General features: G+C 45.7%; 1 protein-coding gene across 1 annotated transcript in view; it reads left to right on the forward strand.

Annotated features, from left to right (window-relative positions):
• Positions 1-26,126, forward strand: part of ap3b1a (adaptor related protein complex 3 subunit beta 1a) — a 411,535-nt gene that overhangs the window by 345,650 nt on the left and 39,759 nt on the right. The window contains exon 25 of the mRNA XM_072516008.1: positions 92-189. Coding sequence (XP_072372109.1) covers positions 92-189 — 98 coding nt within the window. The remainder of the gene's footprint in view (positions 1-91; positions 190-26,126) is intronic.

A 26,126-nucleotide genomic window follows, 5' to 3' on the forward strand; every position in this document is an offset into this window, starting at 1 on the left:
GCCCCCAAGTGAGTAGTCCTAATTTATGGTATTAACACATCGATATGTTAATTTTGATTAATGAGCCTTCAATTATTTTAATATTTTGCAGCACATTCAATGATCATTTCAGTGTCAGTGTCCAACCTCCCGTGGGAGAGCTGCTTCTGCCAGTCACCACATCTGAAAAGGATTTCAGGAAAGAACAAGGTAAGAAGTGAACAGATTCATTGTTTGATCTCCATTCGAGTTAGATTGCACCACTTCTTTAAGCTTCCAACAAACATAATGTCGAGATCTACCAGCCGCGTTACACCCGAAGGGCTGTGTGGCATGGTGCCACGAGACCATTAGATGCTGGTGATCCCTCTTCCAGGATCTAACCGGCTCGCCACGCCTCACAAGATCTAACAAGATCCCGCGAGGCATCGCAATGTAAATCCCGCCCACAATGGGCGGGATCACTTTTTGGCAAATCTGCAAATTAGAGTCAGACAGCAAAAATGAGATCCCCAAGTGCTTGCCCTCTGGGGAGGGTGGCACCCTGGCACAGCCGGTGTCATCTGGGCATCTTGACACTACCAGCCTAATAACCTGGCAGTGGCACATGGGTGCCAACCTGGCACTGCCACGGTACCCGGCTGGCAGGGGCACTGCCATGGTGCCACGCTAACATTTTGCCCACACTGCAGATCGATGCCCTGTGCCTGAGGACCCCCTTATAGGTGACTTGGAGCTTGGGGAAGGATGGGAGATCGGGATGCCATTTTTAAGAGGCGTCCTGATCTCTCCTTGCACTGAGGAGCTCCATTGAGCGGAGCACCTCAGTGCAGAAAAGTAGGCTAGGTGCAGCCTTGGCCACATGTTCCCCACTGAAACCCCCAATCTACCTGAATGGCTGTTTTGATAGCGTTGTGTTTATCGGTGTTCCGAGGACAGGGAAACACCCGGCTAATCGTACTACGGGTAATTCAGTCAGGGAACCAAATATTAGTTTGAGCTAACTGCCCAATTCAAGTGACATGATCCTTACAATGGAATCGTTCTTCCATAAATTCAGGAGCCACAAAAAGATTTTGCTACAATATTGGACAAAAGCTCAAATTTCAGAGTCCTGGGAACCAACTATCTTCACCTGCTTCATCAATGATCTCCCCTTCATCATCAAAGTTAGAAGTTGGAATGTTTGCCCTATGTTCAGCAGCATTTGTGACCCCTCGCATACTGAAGCAGTCCATGTCACTGTGCAGAAAGGCCTGGACAGTATTCATGGTTGGGCTAATATGCTAAAAACATTCATGCCACATAAGTGCTTGACGATGATTATCTCCCACAAGATAATCACTAAGATGATTATCTCCCTTGACATTTAACAGCATTACCATTGCTGAATCCCCCACTATGTAACTGAACTGGACTAGCCATGTAAATACTGTGACTACAAGAGGAGGTCAGAGGCTCAAAGTTCCGTGGAGAATAACTCTTTTCTTGATTTCCCAAAGCTGTCCAACATCTACGAGGTGCAAGGCAGGAGTGTGATGGAATACTCTCCACTTGCCTGGATGAGCACAGCTCCAACAATACTCTAGAAGCTCAACATTATCTAGGACAAAGCAGCCTTCTTGATTGGAATGCCATACACCACCTTCAATATTCACTCCCTCTACCTACACACAGTGACAGCAGTGTGTACCATCTACAAGATGTGCTGCAGCAACTCACCAAGACTCCCTCAACAGCACCTTCCAAACCTGCTACTCTAGCTCCTAGAAGGACAAGGGCAGCAGATACCTGGGAACACCACCACCTGAAAGTTCCCCTCCAAGCCACACACCATCCTGACTTGGAACTGTGTCACTGTTCCTTGACTGTCGTTGGATCAAAATACCTGAATTCCCTTCCTAAAAGCCCCGTGGGTGCCTACGCCACATGGACTGCAGCAGTTCAAGATGGTAGCTCATCGCCACTATGTAAAGGGCAATTAGGGTTGTGTAACAAATGCTGGCCTAGCCAGAAACACCCGCATCCTGTGGAATCATAAAAAATATTGATGACCTTGTGTTATACTCTTTCCCCACAAGAAGAAACATTCTGTCTGTATCTGGGTTTTTTAATTTTAAAGACCTCTACCAGTTCATCCCTCAGACATTTTCAAGGGAAAGGTGATCTAGGCTGTCAAAACTTTCCAGATATGTATACTCATGTATTTCTGATATCATCCTTGTAAATCTTCTCCGCACCCTCTCCAGTGCTTCTATATCCTTTTCATAATATGGAAACGAAAAGCGTGCTCTACCCAAGGTTTGATGGATATACAGGACATAATTTTGAAGATTTTTAAATAATGTAAAATGTGGAAATATAGTGAACAAAGAGGAGATTAGTAACAGACTTCAGGAAGACAGGCCAAGTTGGTAAAATGGTTGCAATTTGACAGATGCAATTTGACCCAGAAATGTGAAATGATGCATTTTGAGCTCTTCAGAGAATTCAGAGTTTGCTTACTCTTAATGAGAGCAGACCGCTTGCCTTCAATGACAGGTTCCATCACAGTGATGCCCAATCAAGTTGCAGAACTGTGAGAGTGTTGTTCAGAGAGTCACATCTGGTGATGGTCAGATCCAACTGGTGCCAACACTCTGGTCTTGGTTGTCTCTCGGAGGGAGACCTTGTGGCATGGTCTATTCTGAAAGGTGTTAGTCACATAAAACTTGTGTTAGCAGAAAGTAGTGTTGAAATCCCCCGATTATTATCGATGAGTTCTGATTCTGAACTTTGGGAATGCTGCTGATAGCTCCTCAAATAACTTTTATTTGCCCCTGTGGTGAAGCACAACGTTGGGAGTATAGATACTCATGAGGTTAACTAACCCTCTGAGTTCAGAGACACTTTCTTGACCAGTTGTGTGGGTTCTATCATTAAGAGTAGCAAGTTCCTTACAGTGAAGCCTACACCCTGCATCTTCACTGCCAGATGATCTGCTCTTGGACAGATGTAGGGATTTGTTTTTGAGGTGAAGATGCAAACTTATGTTCATGATTTCTGTTGAGTATTCAGTTGTGCAAGTTTTCCAGAGTATTCAGAAATACAATTTAAGAATTATATGAAAATAAATGTTTTTAGGTTTCCTTTACCAAAAACATTTATTAACTAGTCTTATTAAATTCATTTGTGATGGTGAATCATTTGATGCATCTGGCATTATGAATCAGTAACTTTATCAGTAACTTGCTAATACCACACAGGTATATGTTCTAATGTAATGAGGGCCAGGTTTCATCCACCCATTTATTTTCATTGTCTTTTTGAATGAGCTTGGTTCCAGTTCATTGTGATCCAGTTGATGGGGGTGAGAGGAAGGGTGCATATCAATTTGGAACGGCCAAGTTCACATGGGTAAGTTGGCCTGACAACTAAAATTCCAGAATGTTTTTTTCCTAAGAGAGACGGATTAAATTTGTCTGACTGATCATCGAGGCTTTGTAAGTTTTCCCTCGGGGCCAAATTGGCCAGTCTCAATGAAGGAGCAGCATTAGCTACATTCACAAAGATGTCTGCATGCTGGACCCTCCTGAAAGTGAGATGGCATGAATGTAGAGGGATAAGGAGGATGAAATGGAGAGGAAAACTGGATTTATTTTGCTGCTTTGATAAATTCAGTTATCAAATCAATGTAGTTTTCAGGCCATCCTGCAACCTTTTAAAAGAGATTGCACTTGCAGCTTTTCTGCACATTGCTTTGATTTATTTTCATGCGGAAATCCCACTGTGATTCTCTGACAGTTAAAACAAATTGTATCTAAATTTTGGGAAGTACAGCCCATTTCCTCTAGCAAATGCCAGGAGAGAGGCAACATTTAGAAATAAGTGTTCAAACATTTGCTTCATTTCCAAAAATGTTGGGTAAACTGCAGATGATGCACATTTTCCATCATTGGTTTACGTTAAATTCTGATTGTGCTTTTACCTCCATTCTCTTCCAATTTTTAGAATATTAATACCTTGATATGCACATTGTCTTGAGCTGAAGTTAAAGACACCTATTAGGAAGAATGTATACAATATCTAACCGATTGACTTACTAATATTGCCTTTCTTGCTGTTCTTCTTCTGCTGACAAAAGCATGTCTGTGCTTTCCACTACTTCTGCAATGACAGGTGAGTGCATGCCTGGCTGCGGAGTCTGCTCTTAACCACTATCTTTGTTTTTTTACTGCTTCACAAATGTAGGAGAATGTTGCTGCTGGAGATTGCTTTTTCTGTTTTTCTTTTCCTGTGCACTGAGGTTTTGGTTACATTGTGTTTGCTTTTGTTGTAAGTGAGCCACTTTCCTGATTAGTCAAACAGAACCATCAGTTCATAGAAGAAGTACTCGCTGGGAATTTAAGTGAACCTCAATGGAGTTGTTGCCAAAATTCCTTTTTCTTTCGCTATTTTCCTTCTATGGTGGTTGATTCGTTCTGTGAGTAAATGTGGCAGCTATGTGCTATGTTTAATCGACCAGAAAGGTTACTCTGAATAAGGTTTTTTCAAAAGTTATGTTTTTATGCAATATTCCTAATGCAGTGAGTTCCACTGAGTGGAAGTCCATCTTTCTGTAAAGCACCACGTCGGGATTTCAGACATCAAAGCACGCTGCTGATAAATTGATCTTTTTTTCTGCTTCTGGAGGGTAACCTTTAGCAATTGTTTCACTCGTTACATTGGCTCTTCTGTGCCCTAAACCTATTTGCGGCCGTCTAATTATGGGATACTGACGCCACTCAGAAAAGGGTACTAAAGTGATGCCACCGTATAAAGGGTTATGAGTACTCTGAATAAATAAATGCATGCTAGGTTGAAATAGGATAGTCCCATTTACCATTCTCATTCTCTTTCATTACACATCGAGACATTGTGAACCAACCATAACATTTATTGGAAAATTAGTTATGTTTATCAAGATTCAACTGCATTACCCTTGCGCTTCAGTGGACTTTCTCCATTTGTTTCAGGGAAATGAGGAAAGTCATACCACCGAGGGCAAAAATTGCAATTTTCTGTAGCTCTAAATTAGGTGGTCATATTAAATCTAGGGCATGGAAATCACAGCTGTTCTTCAGTACACCCATTCATATTGCATACTTTTTAATGGACTAAGAAATCTGAAAAAAATTACTTTGTCACGTAATTAACTGGCAATCAAAGAATATCTTGTATGTGTAATTATGGATAAGCTGAAAATCATTTACAATTCCATGATTTGTGCATGTTTTTGATATTGACGGATGAATTATTTCAGAACGAAAATGCAGCTAGCTTCAACTGCAAGTCATCTGATACAATTCTGCTGCCTCACACTTCCACAATTTATATTTCAACTTACCCATTACAATTGAGAAAATAGTTCTGAGACTCTGAATGAGCAGCACTCTGGACTTGTCTATGAAATTGGCATGATTTGCATAGTTCCTGTTGCAAGGGCAAATATTAGAATGCAGTGAGTTCTTTGGTGTGCATGAAGGAAAATACTTACCATAGAATCTAACCATAGGCTAACTGTCTTGACAGGGGCTCAGAAACACTCAACATAGTTGGGCCTTCTATTGGACACCAAAACAGTGACAAATACTGCTAATGGATGAGATGAATGATTTAATGCTTTGACAGTATGGATTACATTTTGCCCTATGTTGGATGCTGTGGATAATAACAGCAAACATGGAAAAATGTGTTGTCGGCTGCTGGCACAGTGGTTAACACTGTTGCTTCACAGCGCTAGGGTCCCAGGTTCGATTCCCGGCTTGGGTCAATGTCTGTTGCTTGAAAGACTCCCACATGTCCGATGTTATCCAACAGCCGCTCCCAATCCAAATTCTTCAATTCCTGTCTGATGTTATCATAATTTGCCTTTCCCCAGTTTTGCACCTTAACGCGAAGGTTATCCTCATCCCATCCAAAGGTACTGGAATTGTGACCACTATTCCCAAAATGTTCCCCCACTGAAACCTCAACCACCTGTCCAGGCTCATGCCCCAGTACCAGGTCAAGGATTGCCCCTTCCCTTGTTGGATATAGTCCCAGTCAATATAGGGGAAATTTAAATGCCCTACCACAACAACCCTGTTACTTTTACACCTATCCAAAATCTCTCTAACTATCTGCTCCTCTAACTCTCGCTGGCAGTTCGGGGGCCTGCAATAAACGCCCAACATTGTGATTGCCCCCTTCCTGTTCCTGAACTCTACCCAGATTGCCTCATTTATGAGCCCTCCGTGGTGTCCTCCCGTAGTACGGCTGTAATATTCTCCTTAACCAGTAATGCTACGAGGACTTCCGGGTGCGGCGATGACCAGCTGAGTCGCACGTTTCGGCAGCTCCCTGTGAAACGGACTTTTGGGCTCTTGATAGGAGCCCCAACGGCAATTTTGACGGCTAAAAACACTGTGCGGTAAACCAGAAGGGAATCCCCCCTGGATACGGATGGAAAAAGGAGAGGGAAGTGGCCAGATTGCAGTGGATCCTTTAGAACAGCGGCAAGGAAGGCAAGCAAAAACCAAGATGGCGTCGGAAGGTGGCAGTTTAACATGGGGCCCTGAACAACAAGAGTTCTTGAAATGCTGTGTGGAAGAGATCAAAAAGGAAATGAAGAAAGAGCTGTTGGCCCCGATACTACAGGCGATCGAAGGGCTAAAGGAGGAACAAAAGACCCAGGAGCGGGAGCTTCGGGTCGTGAAGGCAAAGGCAGCCGAGAATGAGGACGATATACAGGGCCTGGTGGTGAAGACGGAGACGCAGGAGGCACATCAGAAACGATGTGTGGAAAGGTTGGAGGCACTGGAAAACAACGCAAGGAGGAACAACCTGAGGATTCTTGGTCTTCCTGAAGGTGTGGAGGGAGCGGACGTCGGGGCATATGTGAGCACGATGCTGCACTCGTTAATGGGAGCGGAGGCCCCGGCAGGTCCGTTGGAGGTGGAGGGAGCATACCGAGTGATGGCGCGAGGACCGAGAGCAGGAGAAAAACCCCAACTCGGCTGATCACGTGGAACGTGAGAGGGCTGAACGGGCCGATAAAGAGGGCACGGGTACTCGCACACCTTAAGAAACTTAAGGCAGATGTGGTTATGTTACAGGAAACGCACCTGAAACTGATAGACCAGGTTAGGCTACGCAAAGGATGGGTGGGGCAGGTGTTCCATTCGGGGCTAGATGCGAAAAACAGGGGGGTGGCTATATTAGTGGGGAAGCGGGTAATGTTCGAGGCAAAGACTATAGTGGCGGATAACGGGGGCAGATACGTGATGGTGAGTGGCAAACTACAGGGGGAGACGGTGATTTTGGTAAACGTATATGCCCCGAACTGGGATGATGCCAATTTTATGAGACGGATGCTAGGACGCATTCCGGACCTAGAGATGGGAAAGCTGATAATGGGGGGAGATTTTAATACGGTGTTGGAACCAGGGCTGGATAGGTCGAAGTCCAGGACTGGAAGGAGGCCGGCAGCAGCCAAGGTACTTAAAGATTTTATGGAGCAGATGGGAGGTGTAGACCCGTGGAGATTTAGCAGACCTAGGAGTAAGGAGTTCTCGTTTTTCTCCTATGTCCATAAAGTCTACTCGCGAATAGACTTTTTTGTGCTGGGTAGGGCATTGATCCCGAAGGTGAGGGGAACGGAGTATACGGCTATAGCCATTTCGGATCACGCTCCACACTGGGTGGACTTGGAGATAGGGGAGGAAACAGGAGGGCGCCCACCCTGGAGAATGGACATGGGACTAATGGCAGATGTGGGGGTGTGTCTAAGGGTGAGGGGGTGCATTGAAAAGTACTTGGAACTCAATGATAATGGGGAGGTCCAGGTGGGAGTGGTCTGGGAGGCGTTGAAGGCGGTGGTTAGAGGGGAGCTGATATCAATAAGGGCACATAAAGGGAAGCAGGAGAGTAAGGAACGGGAGCGGTTGCTGCAAGAACTTTTGAGGGTGGACAGACAATATGCGGAAGCACCGGAGGAGGGACTGTACAGGGAAAGGCAAAGGCTACATGTAGAATTTGACTTGCTGACTACAGGCACTGCAGAGGCACAATGGAGGAAGGCACAGGGTGTACAGTACGAATATGGGGAGAAGGCGAGCAGGTTGCTGGCACACCAATTGAGGAAAAGGGGAGCAGCGAGGGAAATAGGGGGAGTGAGGGATGAGGAAGGAGAGATGGAGCGGGGAGCGGAGAGAGTGAATGGAGTGTTCAAGACATTTTATAAAAAATTATATGAAGCTCAACCCCCGGATGGGAGGGAGAGAATGATGGGCTTCTTGGATCGGCTGGAATTTCCCAAGGTGGAAGAGCAGGAAAGGGTGGGACTGGGAGCACAGATCGAGGTAGAAGAAGTGGTGAAAGGAATTAGGAGCATGCAGGCGGGAAAGGCCCCGGGACCGGATGGATTCCCAGTCGAATTCTATAGAAAATATGTGGACTTGCTCGCCCCGGTACTGACGAGGACCTTTAATGAGGCAAAGGAAAGGGGACAACTGCCCCCGACTATGTCTGAAGCAACGATATCGCTTCTCTTAAAGAAGGAAAAGGACCCGCTACAATGCGGGTCCTATAGACCTATTTCCCTCCTAAATGTAGATGCCAAGGTCCTGGCCAAGGTAATGGCAATGAGAATAGAGGAATGTGTCCCGGGGGTGGTCCACGAGGACCAAACTGGGTTTGTGAAGGGGAGACAGCTGAACACGAATATACGGAGGTTGTTAGGGGTAATGATGATGGCCCCACCAGAGGGAGAAACGGAGATAGTAGTGGCGATGGATGCCGAGAAAGCATTTGATAGAGTGGAGTGGGATTATTTGTGGGAGGTGTTGAGGAGATTTGGTTTTGGAGAGGGGTATGTTAGATGGGTGCAGCTGTTGTATAGGGCCCCAGTGGCGAGCGTGGTCACGAATGGACGGGGATCTGCATATTTTCGGCTCCATAGAGGGACAAGGCAGGGATGCCCTCTGTCCCCATTATTGTTTGCACTGGCGATTGAGCCCCTGGCGATAGCGTTGAGGGGTTCCAAGAAGTGGAGGGGAGTACTTAGGGGAGGAGAAGAGCACCGGGTATCTTTGTCTGCGGACGATTTGCTACTATACGTGGCGGACCCGGCGGAGGGGATGCCAGAAATAATGCGGATACTTGGGGAGTTTGGGGATTTTTCAGGGTATAAATTGAACATGGGGAAAAGTGAGTTGTTTGTGATGCATCCAGGGGAGCAGAGTAGAGAATTAGAGGACCTACCGTTGAGGAAGGTAACAAGGGACTTTCGTTACCTGGGGATCCAGATAGCTAAGAATTGGGGCACATTGCATAGGTTAAATTTAACGCGGTTGGTGGAACAGATGGAGGAGGATTTCAAGAGATGGGATATGGTATCCCTGTCAATGGCAGGGAGGGTGCAGGCGGTTAAGATGGTGGTCCTCCCGAGATTCCTCTTTGTGTTTCAGTGCCTCCCGGTGGTGATTACGAAGGCTTTTTTTAAAAGGATTGAAAAGAGCATCATGGGTTTTGTGTGGGCCGGGAAGACCCCGAGAGTGAGGAAGGGATTCTTACAGCGTAGCAGGGATGGGGGGGGCTGGCACTACCGAGCCTAAGTGAGTATTATTGGGCCGCTAATATTTCAATGGTGAGTAAGTGGATGGGAGAGGAGGAGGGAGCGGCGTGGAAGAGATTAGAGAGGGCGTCCTGTAGGGGGACTAGCCTACAGGCTATGGTGACAGCCCCATTGCCGTTCTCACCGAGGAACTACACCACAAGCCCGGTGGTGGTGGCTACACTGAAGATTTGGGGACAGTGGAGACGGCATAGGGGAAAGACTGGAGCCTTGGGGGGGTCCCCGATAAGAAACAACCATAGGTTTGCCCCGGGGGGAATGGATGGGGGATATGGAATGTGGCAAAGAGCAGGAATAACGCAACTGAAAGATCTGTTTGTGGATGGGAAGTTCGCGAGTCTGGGAGCGCTGACCGAGAAATATGGGTTGCCCCAAGGGAATGCATTCAGGTATATGCAACTGAGGGCTTTTGCGAGGCAACAGGTGAGGGAATTCCCGCAGCTCCCGACACAAGAGGTGCAGGACAGAGTGATCTCAAAGACATGGGTGGGGGATGGTAAGGTGTCAGATATATATAGGGAAATGAGGGACGATGGGGAGACTATGGTAGATGAACTAAAAGGGAAATGGGAAGAAGAGCTGGGGGAGGAGATCGAGGAGGGGCTGTGGGCAGATGCCCTAAGCAGGGTAAACTCGTCGTCCTCGTGTGCCAGGCTAAGCCTGATTCAGTTTAAGGTATTACACAGGGCACATATGACTGGAGCACGGCTCAGTAAATTTTTTGGGGTGGCGGATAGGTGTGCGAGGTGCTCGAGAAGCCCAGCGAATCATACCCATATGTTTTGGTCATGCCCGGCACTACAGGGGTTTTGGATGGGGGTGACAAAGGTGCTTTCGAAAGTAGTAGGAGTCCGGGTCGAACCAAGCTGGGGGTTGGCTATATTTGGGGTTGCACAAGAGCCGGGAGTGCAGGAGGCGAGAGAGGCCGATGTTTTGGCCTTTGCGTCCCAAGTAGCCCGGCGCAGGATATTGCTAATGTGGAAAGAAGCCAAGCCCCCGGGGGTGGAGACCTGGATAAATGACATGGCGGGGTTTATAAAGCTAGAGTGGATTAAGTTCGTCCTAAGGGGGTCGGCTCAAGGGTTCACCAGGCGGTGGCAACCGTTCGTCGAATACCTCGCAGAAAGATAGACGGAATGGGAAAAAGAAGGCAGCAGCAGCAGCCCAGGATCGGCGGGGGGGGGGGGGGGGGGGGGTGGAGGAGGAGGAACCAGAAGGACTCTCAGGGTTGTTAATATATACTGTATAGTATGTATAGGTCGTTGCTACAGATAATTATATATTGGACTGTTAAATTATATTTTTGGAGAGTGTTACTTGTGACAAGGCAGTTGCCAATTAGGGCTAGTTTTCATTTTTGTTATTTATTATTTATTCATTTTTTGTTTATAAAATAGGTCATTGTTATTTGTGTTGTTATAATATTGTGTAAAGGATGCACAATGTACTGTGTTGGTTGACCAAAAATTTTCAATAAAATATTTAATAAAAAAAAAAAAACCAGTAATGCTACTCCCCCACCCCTTTTACATCAACCTCTATCTCTCCTGAAGCATCTATATCCTCCAACGTTCAGCTGCCAATCCTGCCCTTCCTTTAACCATGTTTCTGTGATAGCCACAACATCATAGTTAATAATAATCGCTTATTGTCACAAGTAGGCTTCAATGAAGTTACTGTGAAAAGCCCCTAGTCACCATATTCCGGCGCCTGTTTGGGGAGGCCAGTACGGGAATTGAACCCGCTCTGCTGGCATTGTTCTGCATTACAAACCAGCTGTTTAGCCCACTGTGCTAAACCAGCCCCTAGTTCCAAGTACTAATCAGTTTTCTAAGTTCATCTGCCTTTCCTGCTATTGGGCATTGAAACAAATACATTTCAGACCACTGCTTTGAGCAGACAGGTTGATAAGAACATAAGAACTAGGAGCAGGAGTAGGCCATCTGGCCCCTCGAGCCTGCTCCGCCATTCAATGAGATCATGGCTGATCTTTTGTGGACTCGGTGATGTTGTTGTTCTCTTCCTTGAATTCTTCTGAACAATACCTTAGTCTCTGCCCTGCTAACTTCCGTCTTAAGACATTCTTTCTGTCCCAATTCCCTGGTTATCTGGATTATATCTTGTTTCATAGGAAGCTTGCATCTTTGCAACTTCCTTGTCCTGTCCAGCTTCTGCTGGCAGAGTTAAAAGAAGTTCATTCCCCAGTGTCCTGTCTCCAACTGCAATATATTAAGCTAAAACTAAAACTTAAAAAGCTTTTTTTGCCTTAAAAAAAGGCCTCCAGTTGCTAAGCAACACCCATACGCTTTTGCCTTTTATTTATTATTCATGCTGTAACCCTCGAAGCACAATTGAAACACAGTTGGATCTTAATCTTTATTTAACCAACCCCCCTGCACGTACAAATACCTTTTGTCCAGCATGAATCTAATCTTCCAGGCACAGAAACATTAAATCAAACACACGTCAAGCTATACCCGTACCGGCCTCCCCGAACAGGCGCCGGTATGTGGTGACTAGGGGCTTTTCACAGTAACTTCATTGAAACCTACTTGTGACAATAAGTGATTATTATTATTGTTATTATTATTATTAGACCTAATGTTTGCCAACACAAGTCCCTTAAAACTACATTTGTTTGACTAACACTAGGCATTCACTTGGTGCTCCGTAAAGTTCTATTCATGTAGAAGATGATCATCTGGTATGTATCAAAGCAATGGTGGTTTGATAACAGTTTCCAGTTTTATAAAGCTTGAAGATCCTGTTTCAAATGGAGGTGTGGCTACCAGCAATAGGCACCAATCATCAAGTGAAGCATTATGGGGACCAAAAATAAAAACAAAGTGCTGGAAATATTCAGCCGGTCCTTCAGCATTTGTAGCAGAAATTCAGAAGAAGACTCCTGTTCGACACAAAATATTAACTGTTCCTCTCTCTACAGATGCTGTCAGACCTGCTGGTATTTTCAGCTTTTTGTTTTTATTTCAGATTTCCAGCATCTGCAGTACTTTGCTTTTATCCAAGGTTAGAAGTTGGCCAACCTGAATGGGGATTCTCCAGCAGTGCATCAGCAACTATCACTTGATGCCTTAGAATCTATTCAGAGATCTGTGGATCTTTTAAAATATTTTTATTCTCCTTTTTCACATTTTCTTCGAAATTTACACCCCACCAACAAACAATAAATGGTAGCGAATACAATGTCAATCCCCTTATTAACAACAATAATCCCATCCTCCCACCAACCCCCAAACAACGGCCCGCATGACAATATAAGCATCAAATAAAAAGAAACCGCCCAAGAAAAAAACGAAAATGAATCCGGAATCGCCCATGGTCACCACTAACATATATAGTCTACCAGGCTCCGATGGCCACAGCCCCTCCCTCCACTTCACTCCCATTCACTGGTCGGCTTAAACCAGCCAGTGTGGAGGCCCCCGCCCAGGTCTCCTTCCCCCCCCCCCCCCCCTTGCCCCGGTCCCAGGGAAACAAAGAAATCCCCTTTAACACGCAACCCCAGCATACCCATCCAAGCCCCAAAGAACCATCAATGCAAATGAAAGTCCCAACTCTTCCCTTGTCCAAATATACAGCGTTGACTCATTCAGTACATACACCAACACGCAGTACAAAAATAAAGTTACATGAGGCTACATCAGTACAAGACCTCAGTCCCATTTCTCAATTCTGCCACAGTCCTTCTTGTCGTGTTGGGTGTTCTGGTCTACAAACAGGTCAACACAGCTGGAGATGGTGTAACTCTATTTTATTAACAACTCAACTGTACTAACATACTGTAAGCTTGGGTACGTGCATTACCAGCTTATCTGTGGACCCTGTCCTATCACTATCTAGGTGAGGCACTCAGCACATGGTGAATGAGTGAGAGGCAGGCTGTGAGCTCTGTGCTCTGAGCTGGCTGCTGCTAGAATGAGCGGGAACTCTGGTGTCCGCTGTCTTTACAGTGCGTGTGCTCTCACTGGTGATTGGCTGCGATGTTGTGTATGCTGGTTGGTCCTACTGTACGTCCATCAGTGTGTGTGTGATTGCACCATGATATGCTGATGTATATCATGACATCCCCCCTTTTCGCAAAGAATATGTGCCTACATGAGAATAAATAAAGTGTAGTGAGTGTGCCTGATCATGTGTGTGCATTATTTACATCAATATGTACATGTGGCTATGCTATATACACGGGAAGGTGCCAGGTGCAGAGGAAAACTATGTTACACCAAGAACGAAACAAATGCTATTAACAAACGATGAATAACTCTTAAACAGTACGGCAGAACAAGTCAGTGAGTCCAATAGTGCAGGTTTATAAATCAAGTTTTTCGGGTGGGCGACGAATTCGGGTTGACCGCTTCAAGGGTGGTTCAGGGTCCACCGGCTGAGGAATGGGCCGGGCCACGGTCGAGTGAGGAGGAGGCAGGGTATCCGGAAGCTCAACAAAGTCCATGTCAGGGACAATAGGAGGGCGTGGCACCGGTGCAGAATTTTGTAGCGAGCGTGGAACCAGACAAAGGGCACGCCGATTGCGGCGGTGAATGGAGCCATCAGGCAAACGAACCAGAACCTCAGCGGTTGCCGACCAGCCACCCTCCGGAAGATGTATGTGGACATGATCTCAAGGCACCAGGGCAGGAAGATCAGTCGCCTGAGCATTATGAGCCTCCTTGTGTTGCTCACGCTCTTGTTGCATCCGCCGAAGTACCGGAGCATGGTCGAAGTCTGGGATGTGAATGGAGGGCACAGTGGTCCTGCGGGTGCGATCCGTAAGCAGTTGGGCCGGCGATAGGCCCGTGGACAGTGGGGCCGAGCGATAGGCCAGCAAGGTGAGGCAGAAGTCAGATCCTGCATCAGCAGCCTTGCAGAGGAGCTTTCTTACAATGTGGACGCCCTTCTCTGCTTTGCCATTTGACTGAGGGTGCAGGGGACTGGACGTCACGTGTGCAAAGCTGTATGCACTAGCGAAGGAAGACCATTCCTGACTCGCGAAGCAGGGGCCATTGTCTGACATCATGGTGAGCGGAATGCCGTTGCGAGCAAAGGTCTCCTTACAGGCCCGGATGACAGCCGATGATGTGGTGTCGTGCAGGCGTATGACCTCGGGATAGCTGGAAAAGTAGTCGATGATGATGATGTAATCCCTGCCGAGCGCATGGAACAGGTCCACGCCCACCTTCGACCAGGGGGACGTGACCAACTCATGGGGCTGAAGGGTCTAACGTGGTTGTGCCGGCTGGAACCGCTGACAGGTGGGGCAATTGAGCACAGTGTTGGCAATGTCCTCATTTATTCCCGGCCAGTATACAGCCTCTCGGGGCCCTCCATCGGCACTTCTCAACGCCGAGATGGCCTTCGTGCAGCTGTTCTAAGACAAGCCGGTGCATGCTGTGTGGGATCACAATGCGGTCCAGCTTCAGGAGGACACCATCCACGACTGCCAAGTCGTCCCGAATGTTGTAAAACTGTGGGCATTGTCCCTTGAGCCACACGTCCGTCATGTGGCGCATCACACGTTGCAGAAGGGGGTCAGCCGCAGTCTCACGGCGAATGTGGGCAAGGCGTTAGTCAGTGGCCGGCAGATTGGCAGAAGTGAAGGCTACATGTGCGTCGACTTGGCCAACGACCCTCTCTGGGTCGGACGGACTGTCGACTGCCCTGGACAGAGCGTCTGCTATGATCAGGTCCTTACCCGGGGTGTATATAAGTTGGAAGTCGTACCTCCGGAGTTTGAGCAGAATGTGCTGGAGGCGAGGGGTCATGTCATTAAGGTCCTTTTGGATGATGCCAACCAGCGGGCGATGGTCGGTCTCCACAGTGAATTGGGGAAGGCCATACACATAGTCGTGGAACTTGTCAACGCCAGTCAACAGACCTAGGCACTCCTTCTCAATTTGCGCATAGCGCTGCTCTGTGGGGGTCATGGCACGTGACGCATAGGCGACAGGGGCCCATGATGAGGCGTCATCTCGTTGCAGGAGGACCGCCCCAATGCCGGATTGGCTGGCGTCAGTCGAGATCTTCGTCTCCCTTGCAGGGTCGATGAACGCCAGTACCGGGGTGGTGGTCAGCTTGACCTTGAGCTCCTCCCATTCACGCTGGTGGATGGGAAGCCACTGAAATTCAGTTGTCTTCCTGACAAGGTGCCGGAGAGCTGTGGTGTGGGAAGCGAGGTTAGGGATGAATTTTCCCAGGAAGTTGACCATTCCTAGGAAGCGTAGCACCGCCTTCTTGTGTGTCGGCTTTTGCATAGCCGTGATGGCTGCCACCTTGTCGGCATCCAGCTGCACACCCAACAGGGAGATGTGGTCCCCCAAGAACTTGAGCTCGGTTTGGCCAAAAGAACATTTGGCTCTATTCAGGCGCAGGCCCTGGTCCCGTATCCGTTGAAAGACACGTTGGAGGCGACTGATATGCTCCTGCGGTGTGGTAGACCAAATAATGATAACGTCCACATAGACGCGCACACCTTCGATGCCCTCCATCATCTGTTCCATGATGCGATGGAAAACTTCAGAGGCTGGTATGATTCCAAATGGCATCCTATTGTAGCAGTATCTGCCAAATGGAGTGCTGAAGGTACACAGCTTCCTGCTGGACTGATCCAATTGAATCTGCCAGAAGCCCTTTGAGGCATCAAGCTTGGTGAATATTTTTGCCCGAGCCATCTCGCACGTGATCTCATCACGTTTGGGTATAGGGTAATGTTCCCTTATTATATTGCGATTTAAGTCTTTCGGGTCAATACAGATCCGGAGCTGGCCGGAAGGCTTCTTGACGCACACCATGGAGCTGACCCATGCAGTTCGCTCCGTCACCCAGGAAAGCATTCCTTGGTCCTGAAGGTCCTGCAGCTGCTGCTTGAGGCAGTCCTTGATGGGTGCTGGGACTCTGCGAGGTGCATGAACTACCGGGGTGGCATCCTGTTTGAGCAGGATTTTGTATGTGTAGGGCAGTGTACCCATGCCCTCGAAAGCATCCTGGTTGTCAGACAGGATTGAGTTTAGTTGCGCCCTGAATTCCGCATCTTGGAAGTCAGACGTGCCTTCTGGAGAGAGTGTACTCGCTGAATGAGGTGGAGGAGTTTGCACGCCTGCGCGCCTAGCAGAGAGTCCTTTGAAGAGCCCACGATCTCGAAGGGTAGGATGGCTTTACGCGAGTTGTGCGTCACTTCAAGTTGGTACGACCCCGTGGCGGGGATGACGTTGCAATTATAGTCGACCAGTTGACAGATGGATGGAAGAATTGCTGGCTTGACCCTCGGTTTGAAGTGCTGACCATGCGAGGAGATTTGCGGAAGCACCCGTGTCCAGGCGGAATGTGATCTGGGATCGGTTGACCATCAGGGTGGCACACCACTCGTCGTCCGGATCAATGCTGTGCACCAACAGCGGCTGGTGCATTCGACTCGGGGACAGCTTGTTCTTGTTGATGACAGCAATGCCGAAAGGCTCCCTGTCCTCTGTGTCACTGGTCTGTATGATGTCAGGATCGGACTCTGTAAACGTGGGTAGAATTGCCCGAACATTTCTGCGAGGCTGGTTAAACTGTTGCAAGATGGCAGGCTGAGATGCTCGACAGCAGGCAGCATAGTGGCCAAGCCTGCCACAGCATAGACATTGTCGCGCTTTGGCCGGACATTGCCGCTTTAAATGGGCGGAGCCACAGTTGCCGCACGTCATGACGTCAGTGCGTTCGTTGCGCCACCGCGGGCCGGGAGGTACTCTATCGTCTGGACCCGCTCCACCTCACTGGTGATTGGCTGCGATGTTGTGTATGCTGTTTGGTCCTACTGTATGTCCATCAGTGTGTGTGATTGCACCATGATATGCTGATGTATAATCATGACACATTTGCCTTCGCAAACCCCGCCTCCGCTTCCGCCGTCCCAAAATACAAATCCTTGGATTTGTAGGTCACCCTCAACTTAGCTGGATACACTATGCCGCACTGCACATTGCTGTTGTACAGTGCCTTCTTCATCCGGCCAAAGGCCGCCCGCCTCTTCGCCAACTCCACCATAAAGTCCTGGTACATGTGTACACCAGCTCCAGCCCACTGCACCACCCACTTCTGCTTTGCCCAGCACAGTACCTTCTCCTTCACACTGTACCTAGGGAAACAAACTTAGCGGCTCACTCGCCTTTGGTATAGGCCTTCACGACCTACGAGTCCGATCCAGTTCGTATCGAGAGGGATCGTCCCCCTCCCCCAATAGATCCACCGACATCGTGGCAAAATACTCCGTCGGCCTCGGGCCTTGCACCCCTTCGGGCAGACCCACGATCCTCAGATTCTGCCGCATGGATCTGTTTGCCAGGTCTTCTGTTTTGGCGCGCAGACCCTTGTTGGTCTCTGTCACCCTCCGCAGCTCCTTCCCCATCGAGGTGAGTTGATCACTGTGCTGCGATAATGCCTCTTCCACTTCCTTCAGTGTCCGACCTTGCTCCCGTAACTCTGCCGCTGTGCTCTATACTGCCGCCCTCACCGGGGCAATCGCCTCCTCCACCAGCACTTTCAATACCACCCCCATCTCCTTCTTCATCGCTTCCATGTGCTTTGTGAACTGTTTTTCAAGTTCCACGGCCATCACCTTGGTCATTCCTTCTGCCTTGAACAATGCGGCCACCCCCGGCGCCCCAGCCTCCGCTTCCCTTACAGTTCCCGCGCCAATCTTCCACTCACCGGCGGACTTTCATTAGCCCCCTTTTTCACGGCCATTTTTTTCGAAAACTTGGACATTTCTGCTCACTGTGTCCTACAATGTTTTCAGCATCCAATGTCCCTGGGACCGGGCATTTAAACCTCGAAAATTCTATTCCTGAGCGGGAGCCCTCCAACGTGCGGCTGCCTCCCGCCCACCGTCACGGGAAGTCCAGAGATCGAGTCCTTGATGAGTGCTGGGGAATGAACATTGGGGTTAATTCACATGTTTCTTTTGTTATCGGATGTCTGTCAACCAGGACAACTTTACATTTTCCAAAGAAGCCGTTGTATCAACCTATTGCTGCGAAAATGTCGAATTTAATGATTCATGTTTTTAGGAGTAACATTTTTAGTGTGGGGATTGAAATTTTTAAATGTAAGATGAAGGAAAACTGTTTCACGAGGCTGGTATACAGACATAAGTAAGCATGAACTATCCTTTTTATGGCAATGGTCTCAGGAGGTTGGTATGCCAGCGCTAAACAAAGAGCAAACTCTTGGGTTTTGTGGTGGAGACAAAAAGGAATTTAAATTATTCATATGATTTCCCAGATTGAAGAGGGGTTTGGAAGCTACTGTAAACGATAAAAGGTATCCATATATTTTCAAATCCGAGGGCAAGTTTGGGAAGGGGAGGCAGTGGTGTAGTGGTATTGTCGCTGGACTAGTAATCCAGAGACCCCGGGTAATGATCTGGGTTCCAGACCCGGGTTTGCATCCCACCAGGGCAGTTGGTGGAATTTGAATTCAATAAAAATCTGGAATTAAAAGTCTAATGATGACCATGAAACCATTGTTGTAAAATACCCAGCTGGTTCACTAATGCCATTTTAGGGAAGGAAATGCCATCCTTACCTGGTCTGGCCTACATATGACTCCAGATCATCAGCGATGTGGTTGACCCTTGACTGCCCTCAGAGATGGACAGTAAACGCTGGCCCAGCCAGCGACGCGCACATCACATGAACAAATAAAAAGAAACGTCTATCTAGAACATCCGAGGTGTGCCATGGGAATAGGTTACCAAGGAATTGTCCTTTTGCATTGGGATTACCTGGGTTTTCTAACTAAGTGACGTTTGAACATAGGAAATAGCCAGAGACTGCACATCAATATCAGAAATCTATACGCTTTTCTGGCGATTTGGAGGGTCGCCTAGCCAAATTTCAGTGGATAGACCCCCCCCCCCCCCCCCCCCTCACCTAGGGGAATAGCGGCAGCGAGGAGGAGATCGTAGTGAATTCCTGTGGCACACCATTGTTTGGTGAAGGAACCCTCAAGATCCCACAAAGTATAGGGGAACACCTGGTTAGAAATAAAAGTGGAAGAGCGAGTGGCCTGTTGAGATTTGTGGGCTTGAATATTTGTTTATCAAATATACTAAGTTTGTCATACTTTGTTTAACCGTTGCACAGGTCTTTGTTTATAATGTGAAATCTGATGGCAATTTTTTCAATTAATAACTGGGAGTTCAAATTTTTTATCGGTAATCATTATTCTTTGTAATTGTTAATAGTTTCCCTCTGGATCATAAATAGCACTACTCCCAACTTATGCACATTCATTGAGCGAAACAATTGGTTGCTACTACGTTTTATTAGCCACGTTTTATTAGCCAGTCCAAACAGAAGGAGTAATTCACTGAATGTAATCTTTAATCTTATTTAATTTCTACTTCCTCCCATGTTGGGCTGGTTTAGCACAGTGGGTTAGATACCTGGCTTGTAATGCAGAACAAGGCCAGCAGCGTGGGTTCAATTCCCGTGCCAGCCTCCCCTAACAGACACCGGAATGTGACGACTAGGGGCTTTTCACAGTAACTTCATTTGAAGCCTACTTGTGACAATAAGCAATTTTCTTTTATTTTCATTTCATTTCATTCATGTTCATAAGATTTTGGAGCAGATTTAGGCCATTTGGCCCATCAGGTCTAATCCACCATTCAATGATGGCTGATCTCATCCTGCCCTTAACTTCACTGACCTGCCCATTCTCCATAACCCTTCAACCCATTACCAATTAAAAATCTGTCTAATTCCTCAAATTTACTCAGTCCCTGCATCCACCGCATTCTGGGGTAGCGAATTCCACCGATCACAACCCTTTGGGAGAAGTTGTTTCTCTTCGACTCTGTTTTAAATTGCTACCTCTTATCCTGCGACCTCTCTATCTAGAATGTCCTACAAGAAGAAGCATCCACTCCATGTCTACTTTATCCACACCTTTTATCATCTTGTATACCTCAATTTGATCTCCCTTCATTATTCTAAGCTCTAGAGAGTCTAGGCCTAAACTGTTCAATCTCTCTTCATATGACAAACCCCTCATCTCTGGAATCAATCTGGTGAACCACCTCTAGTTGTAAGGGCTGTATTCCACTCTCCCATTTTTTTCATCTCTGTTCCATATACTCTGACAAACCACCTTCCACGCCTGGCTTCTGTTTTGTCTTCCTAGTTTCCTCAGCCATAGATTCCCCTTCACCATCGCTGACAGAACCTTCTACTGTGTCCATCTATTGGTCACGCTTCTGGCTTCATCGCTTTCCATCCTTCCTCAGACAGCAATAGCATTCCCCTGTTCATTGCCTACAACGATACCATTCGATGGATAATCCTCAAACAAATTCCACCGTCTCTGATGCCCGACCCCCTCTTTTCAACATTCCAAAGAGACTGTTCTCTCCGAAACACTGTCTACTTCCGCCTCCCTTCCATTGGCACCCTCCCATGCAAGTTCAGGAAATGCAATACCTGCCTTCTCACCATTTCACTTCCCATTGTCCAGGTTCACAAATACTCCTTCCAGGTGGTGCAACGATTTATTTATATAATCTGTTATTGTCACAAGCAGGCTTACATTTACACTGCAATGAAGTTACTGTGAAAAGCCCCTAGTCGCCTAGGGACCTGTTCGGGTACACAGAGGGAGAATTCAGAATTCTCAGCTGGTACGGGAATTGAACCGGCGCTGCTGGCCTTGTTCTGCATCACAAACCAGCTGTCACGCCCACTGTACTTTTCAAACACTGTAGTGTGTGCCGTCACAAGGGGCTGGGGATTGGGATCGGTGGGGTGGAGTTCATTCAGTTCAATAGCTCACACAGTTGTCCAATTACAAAATTAGGAATGTTCATTTAAATGTCTTAAGATACACAGCAAAACAGAAAACAAAGGGATTAAACACTTAACTCTTCTTTGAACCTAACTTTACACTACATATATCCCTATTTAAACCTGGATAGCTAATCTTTCCTGGGGAAAGCTCAACATAATGCATAACAGCAACAGTCCTTCAGGGGGGCAAGGCAGAGACAAGGTCAAAACATGAACAAAGGAGGTAAGATTACCAGAGCGGGTTCCCAAACTTCAATCCAAATCGATTTTCATAGAATCCGGGGTCAGCCACAAACACACAGCAAACATTTCACTCTCCAATGCACCTTCACCAAGTTGTCTTCTGTCCTAACAAGACTCATTGCTGTGCTTATAAGACTACACAACTGATCCTCGTTGCACTGATTCCCGATGACAGTTTTCCTTCAGCCTGCCGTGTAGACTTTCCGTTTGACTTCCTGTGGCCATCGTGGTCGGGGAAATTTCTGTCAAGAGACTGGAGAGTATTATGAGAAAAGTATCGTCCTTCCAGCACACAACCACAAGTGCTTACAATGCAGTCTTCTCCACATTGGAGAGATCAAATACTGAAACACCTCTGTTTGCATAATCCTGGGCAACCGGTCACTGGCCATTTTAATTCTTCATCCCACTCTGGCATCTCCTTCCCACACTATTCTCAAGGGACATCACCTTAATCTTTCAATTTGGCCCTTTGCAGCCTTCCGCATTGAGCGTGCGGTTCAACAATTTCAAATCACAACCACCGTAGTTGCCATTTACAGCTCCCCAAAACCCATCTTCTGTTTCTTCTTCCATTTCCACCCCCCTTTGCCTTGTACCATCATCCCTTCAGTTATTTAATTTCTCCTGCCTTTCCTTTTGTTGCTTTTCTCCTCTCTCTCTCTCTCCCCACACCCTCCATTACCTTTTCCCTGCCTCTGTCCTTGCTCAACACCTGTTATTTCCCAAACCATTACCTGTTCTGACAATAGGTGAATGATTGGAAACATTAACTCTGTTATTTCTGCACAGATGCTGTCTGAACTGAGTAGTCCCAATATTTACCTTATTGCCACAAGTTTGTAAAATACTAATGAGCTGGAGCAATTCTAGAATCACCCATTCCCCCTGTAGGCAGCTGTAGCTGAGACTAGCCTGTAAAGTAGAAAAGCAAACTGAATTTATTCCCGTGTTAATACTAGAAAAAGCATGTGTGTACTTAATCTTGACCTATGGTTAATTTCCTTTCATTGTAGCCTGAAAGTTGGGAAGAATAAATATAATCATTTTGTTGTATCTGCAGTAGGTTACTTTGTTAATTTAGCTGCTAACTCAGCTTCTTGTTCCATAGATGCTGCCTGACCCACTGAGTATTTCCAGCATTTTCTGCCTTTATTTCAGCTTTCCAACAACTGCACTATTTTGCTTTTGTATTAGTGAAGATATTTGTCCTGGATGGGAGCTTAGAACTGGGAGTCATGGTGTCAGGTTAAAGAGTCAACCATTTAAGACTTAAGATGAAGAGAGATCCAGAGGTTTGAGAATCTTTGGAATTGGCTGCTCTAAAGGACTGTGGATGCTCAGTCATTTGAGTCTGTTCGAGACTGAATGCAGTAGATTTTTGGTTACTAAGGAAAAGGAAGGAATATGGGGATACGGCAGGAAAATGCAATTCAGGTGGGAGATCAACCATGAATGTCCTGAATGTAGGAGCAGACTCAACGGGCCGAGTGGCCTACTGCTGCCCTCTTCCATTTCTCAATAAGCCAACATATAGCACCAAACTACTTTAAAACAGTCACATTTGATGCTCCTTAATTATAGTGCACTTTTTCTTCCCAGGTTCTTTTCCACCTCAGCAATCAAGACAATACATTTGCTTACCATGCTGCTCCTCTTAAGTGTTCTTTTGCATGTAAATTAATCTTGATTCAGTTTACACTGTCATGCTGAGTGGTACAAATTGCCTATAACAATAAAACAGCACGAGTAAAAGGCAGATTGAATGTGCGCCTCACTTGATAGGATGTTACTGTGTTTTATGCCAATACATTAGCTGAAGATAATGAATCTTCTGTTCTGAAAAGCATGGTATAGTTGATTTTTAATTTTACTTCAATGGAGCAGTACCTTGTCTTTTAAAGAACAAGTTAGGCAAACCATTAATGACAAGAGCGTTAAGGTTAAATATGAAGCATTGCATTCACTTGTCTGAGTGCTATCCATCTTTCCATTTACAGGAGGTTGACAAAAGTACAGGCTTTGTGCAACATTTCCTTTAATTACATGCTGAGGGAGCAGGCTTTTAACATAAACATGGTTACATTAATTTATTCAGCATTTGCTGTTGAATAGAGCTTGATGAAGGTGGTTTAAATCATGAATGAGTGCAGTGCTTTCTAGCTACCTTATGCCTAGCTAGCCTGCAACTGGTGACATTTTCTTTGTTCAGTTGAAAGCAGCGTATGAACTGTTTTTTTTACTGATGTGTTTGAAATTCTAAAATTTAAAGTCCATTAAGGTGACAATTTTTAAACTGGGGCATTATTTTGAAGTAAATATTTTTCTTCCTACCTTCAATGTTCATTTAAAACAAACATGAATATATAATTTCCATTATAATGTAAATTGGTCTTTAAGCTTTGTTTTAAATGATCACTTCCTGCAGTTGGCAGGTACGTGATTTGCTTCGTCTTATCCTCTTAACTTTTAGGGTAGATAATGTATGCCCTTTATCTCATAATGTAGTTACACTGAAGTTGGTAGTCTAGATCATTGTTGCAGGATTTTGAGCCCTTGTGATTTATGATAATTGAAGTGCTTGTTTTCAGAAAACCACTGAACTAGCACGTAAATATATTCACCCAACAATTCAAATCAAAATACTGATAACTGTACTGAAGAGATTTATAATTTTCTGACGTTTCTACATAACACTGTGCTTAGCTTTAGATCCTTACAGTTGTGTTACTTCTTAAGCCACAATCCGTCAACTGCATCTGTTAAATGCAAACTTGAGAAATGGCCCAGTGTACAGTCTAGAATGAATTGAACTCCATTTAATAGAATATTTACTGAATAGTGGGTACATACTTCAGAGTGTAGTATGTGAATAAGCATTCTAACTCTTTCTAAACTGCTTATTAAATATACATTCTTTAGCCACAGACTTAATTCAAATTTTAATCCCCTAGAAATGTCAACAATGACTTTATTTGGCTCCTCATTCTGTCAAGTGGCATAGTTACAATGTCTTGCTGTAACCTAATTGGTAGGTTTGTTTATGTAAGAGACAAGATCAGAGTGTCCAGTGGAATTTTATGTCTCCTTGCTTTTTTCTCGAACTATACACACAGCCCTACATTTAATTTTGATAAGTACTTGTGCATTGCCCAATAGTTAATAGGATATCAATGGTTATTATTTGTGCTGAATAATTTTCTATCAAAGTAGAATCGTAACAGTTGTATCGTCCATATTCGGACAGAAGTTTTGAACTTTAGAGTCGGTTCAAATTATTTATTGACACTTCATATAGCATCTGGGCAGGATAGTCCTATAAACTGAGAACAGAATTCACGCTTAGCATTTCAAAATGGCAGGTGTCACAGGGTGTAAGGTCGCATCATGCCCTAATCGGAAAATTTGAAGCTTACATCCATGCTTGTAATAGTCCTCATTAAAACTAACTTAATGTATATTAAAATTTGTTATAAGATCATAGAAGTATTTAAAATGGAATATTTGGAGAGCAATGAAATGTGGATTTTATTTCCACTCATGAGATGCACCATAACTCTCACATGGAAATAAAAATCCTATTTCACTACCCGCGTAGTGTATTCTATATTTATGATCCATGGAGCCTGATTGGTTCACATGCTTCAGACTCCCGCTTTATTATACAACGCTGTGTACATGAAAATAAAATGTGGAATTTTAAATCTCTTTTGATTGAAAGTTTAAATGAAAATTTATGGGTCATGTTAGGTGAACTTTTGCCCGCCCTAAGTTTAATTTTTTTTAATTGTCTTGCCTACTCTTCTCTCCAACATCTTCCTCCCCCCCCCCCCCCCCCCCGTCCCCCCACACACCCCCGGCGCTTCCTTATTTTCGTACTGTTGGAGAATGTCATTCTGAATGTCGTTACTGTACAAACCTCTTGACTTCTGAGCCAGAGAATCAAGAACAGGATCCAGAATAAAATGAGACAAATAATTGGTCCAAAAAATGTAAGATGGGGACAGATGAAAAACCGGTACTGAAAACATGACCATCTTCATTTGATAGTCATTTCATCCATTTGATATGTGATGTCTAAAGGCAGTAAAACAAGAATTGTTACTCTGGTTTCAGCCAGTGGTGTTGCACACGATTTTTACTGTGTAGATTTGATGGGTATATCTTTGCACTGGATAAGTGAATGAGACCCCATAAAGTGCAATGATTCATATGAAATAATTATTTTTGCATATTCAATAAGTTTTTATCTCCTCGCAAAATTGGGACATGTTTGCAATGGAATTACTTAGCTTCCGCTGTTCAAATGTACATTATAGGTTGCTGCTATCATTCAAGCCAAAAGGCAGTTACTGCTTACCTGATATGGTGACTGGTCAGCTTTTCCAATATTGTGAAAATACATCAAGAGCTATACAGTTCTTGCTTGATTG

This window comes from Scyliorhinus torazame, chromosome 9 (genome assembly GCF_047496885.1).
Source record: "Scyliorhinus torazame isolate Kashiwa2021f chromosome 9, sScyTor2.1, whole genome shotgun sequence".
NCBI lineage: Eukaryota > Metazoa > Chordata > Chondrichthyes > Carcharhiniformes > Scyliorhinidae > Scyliorhinus > Scyliorhinus torazame.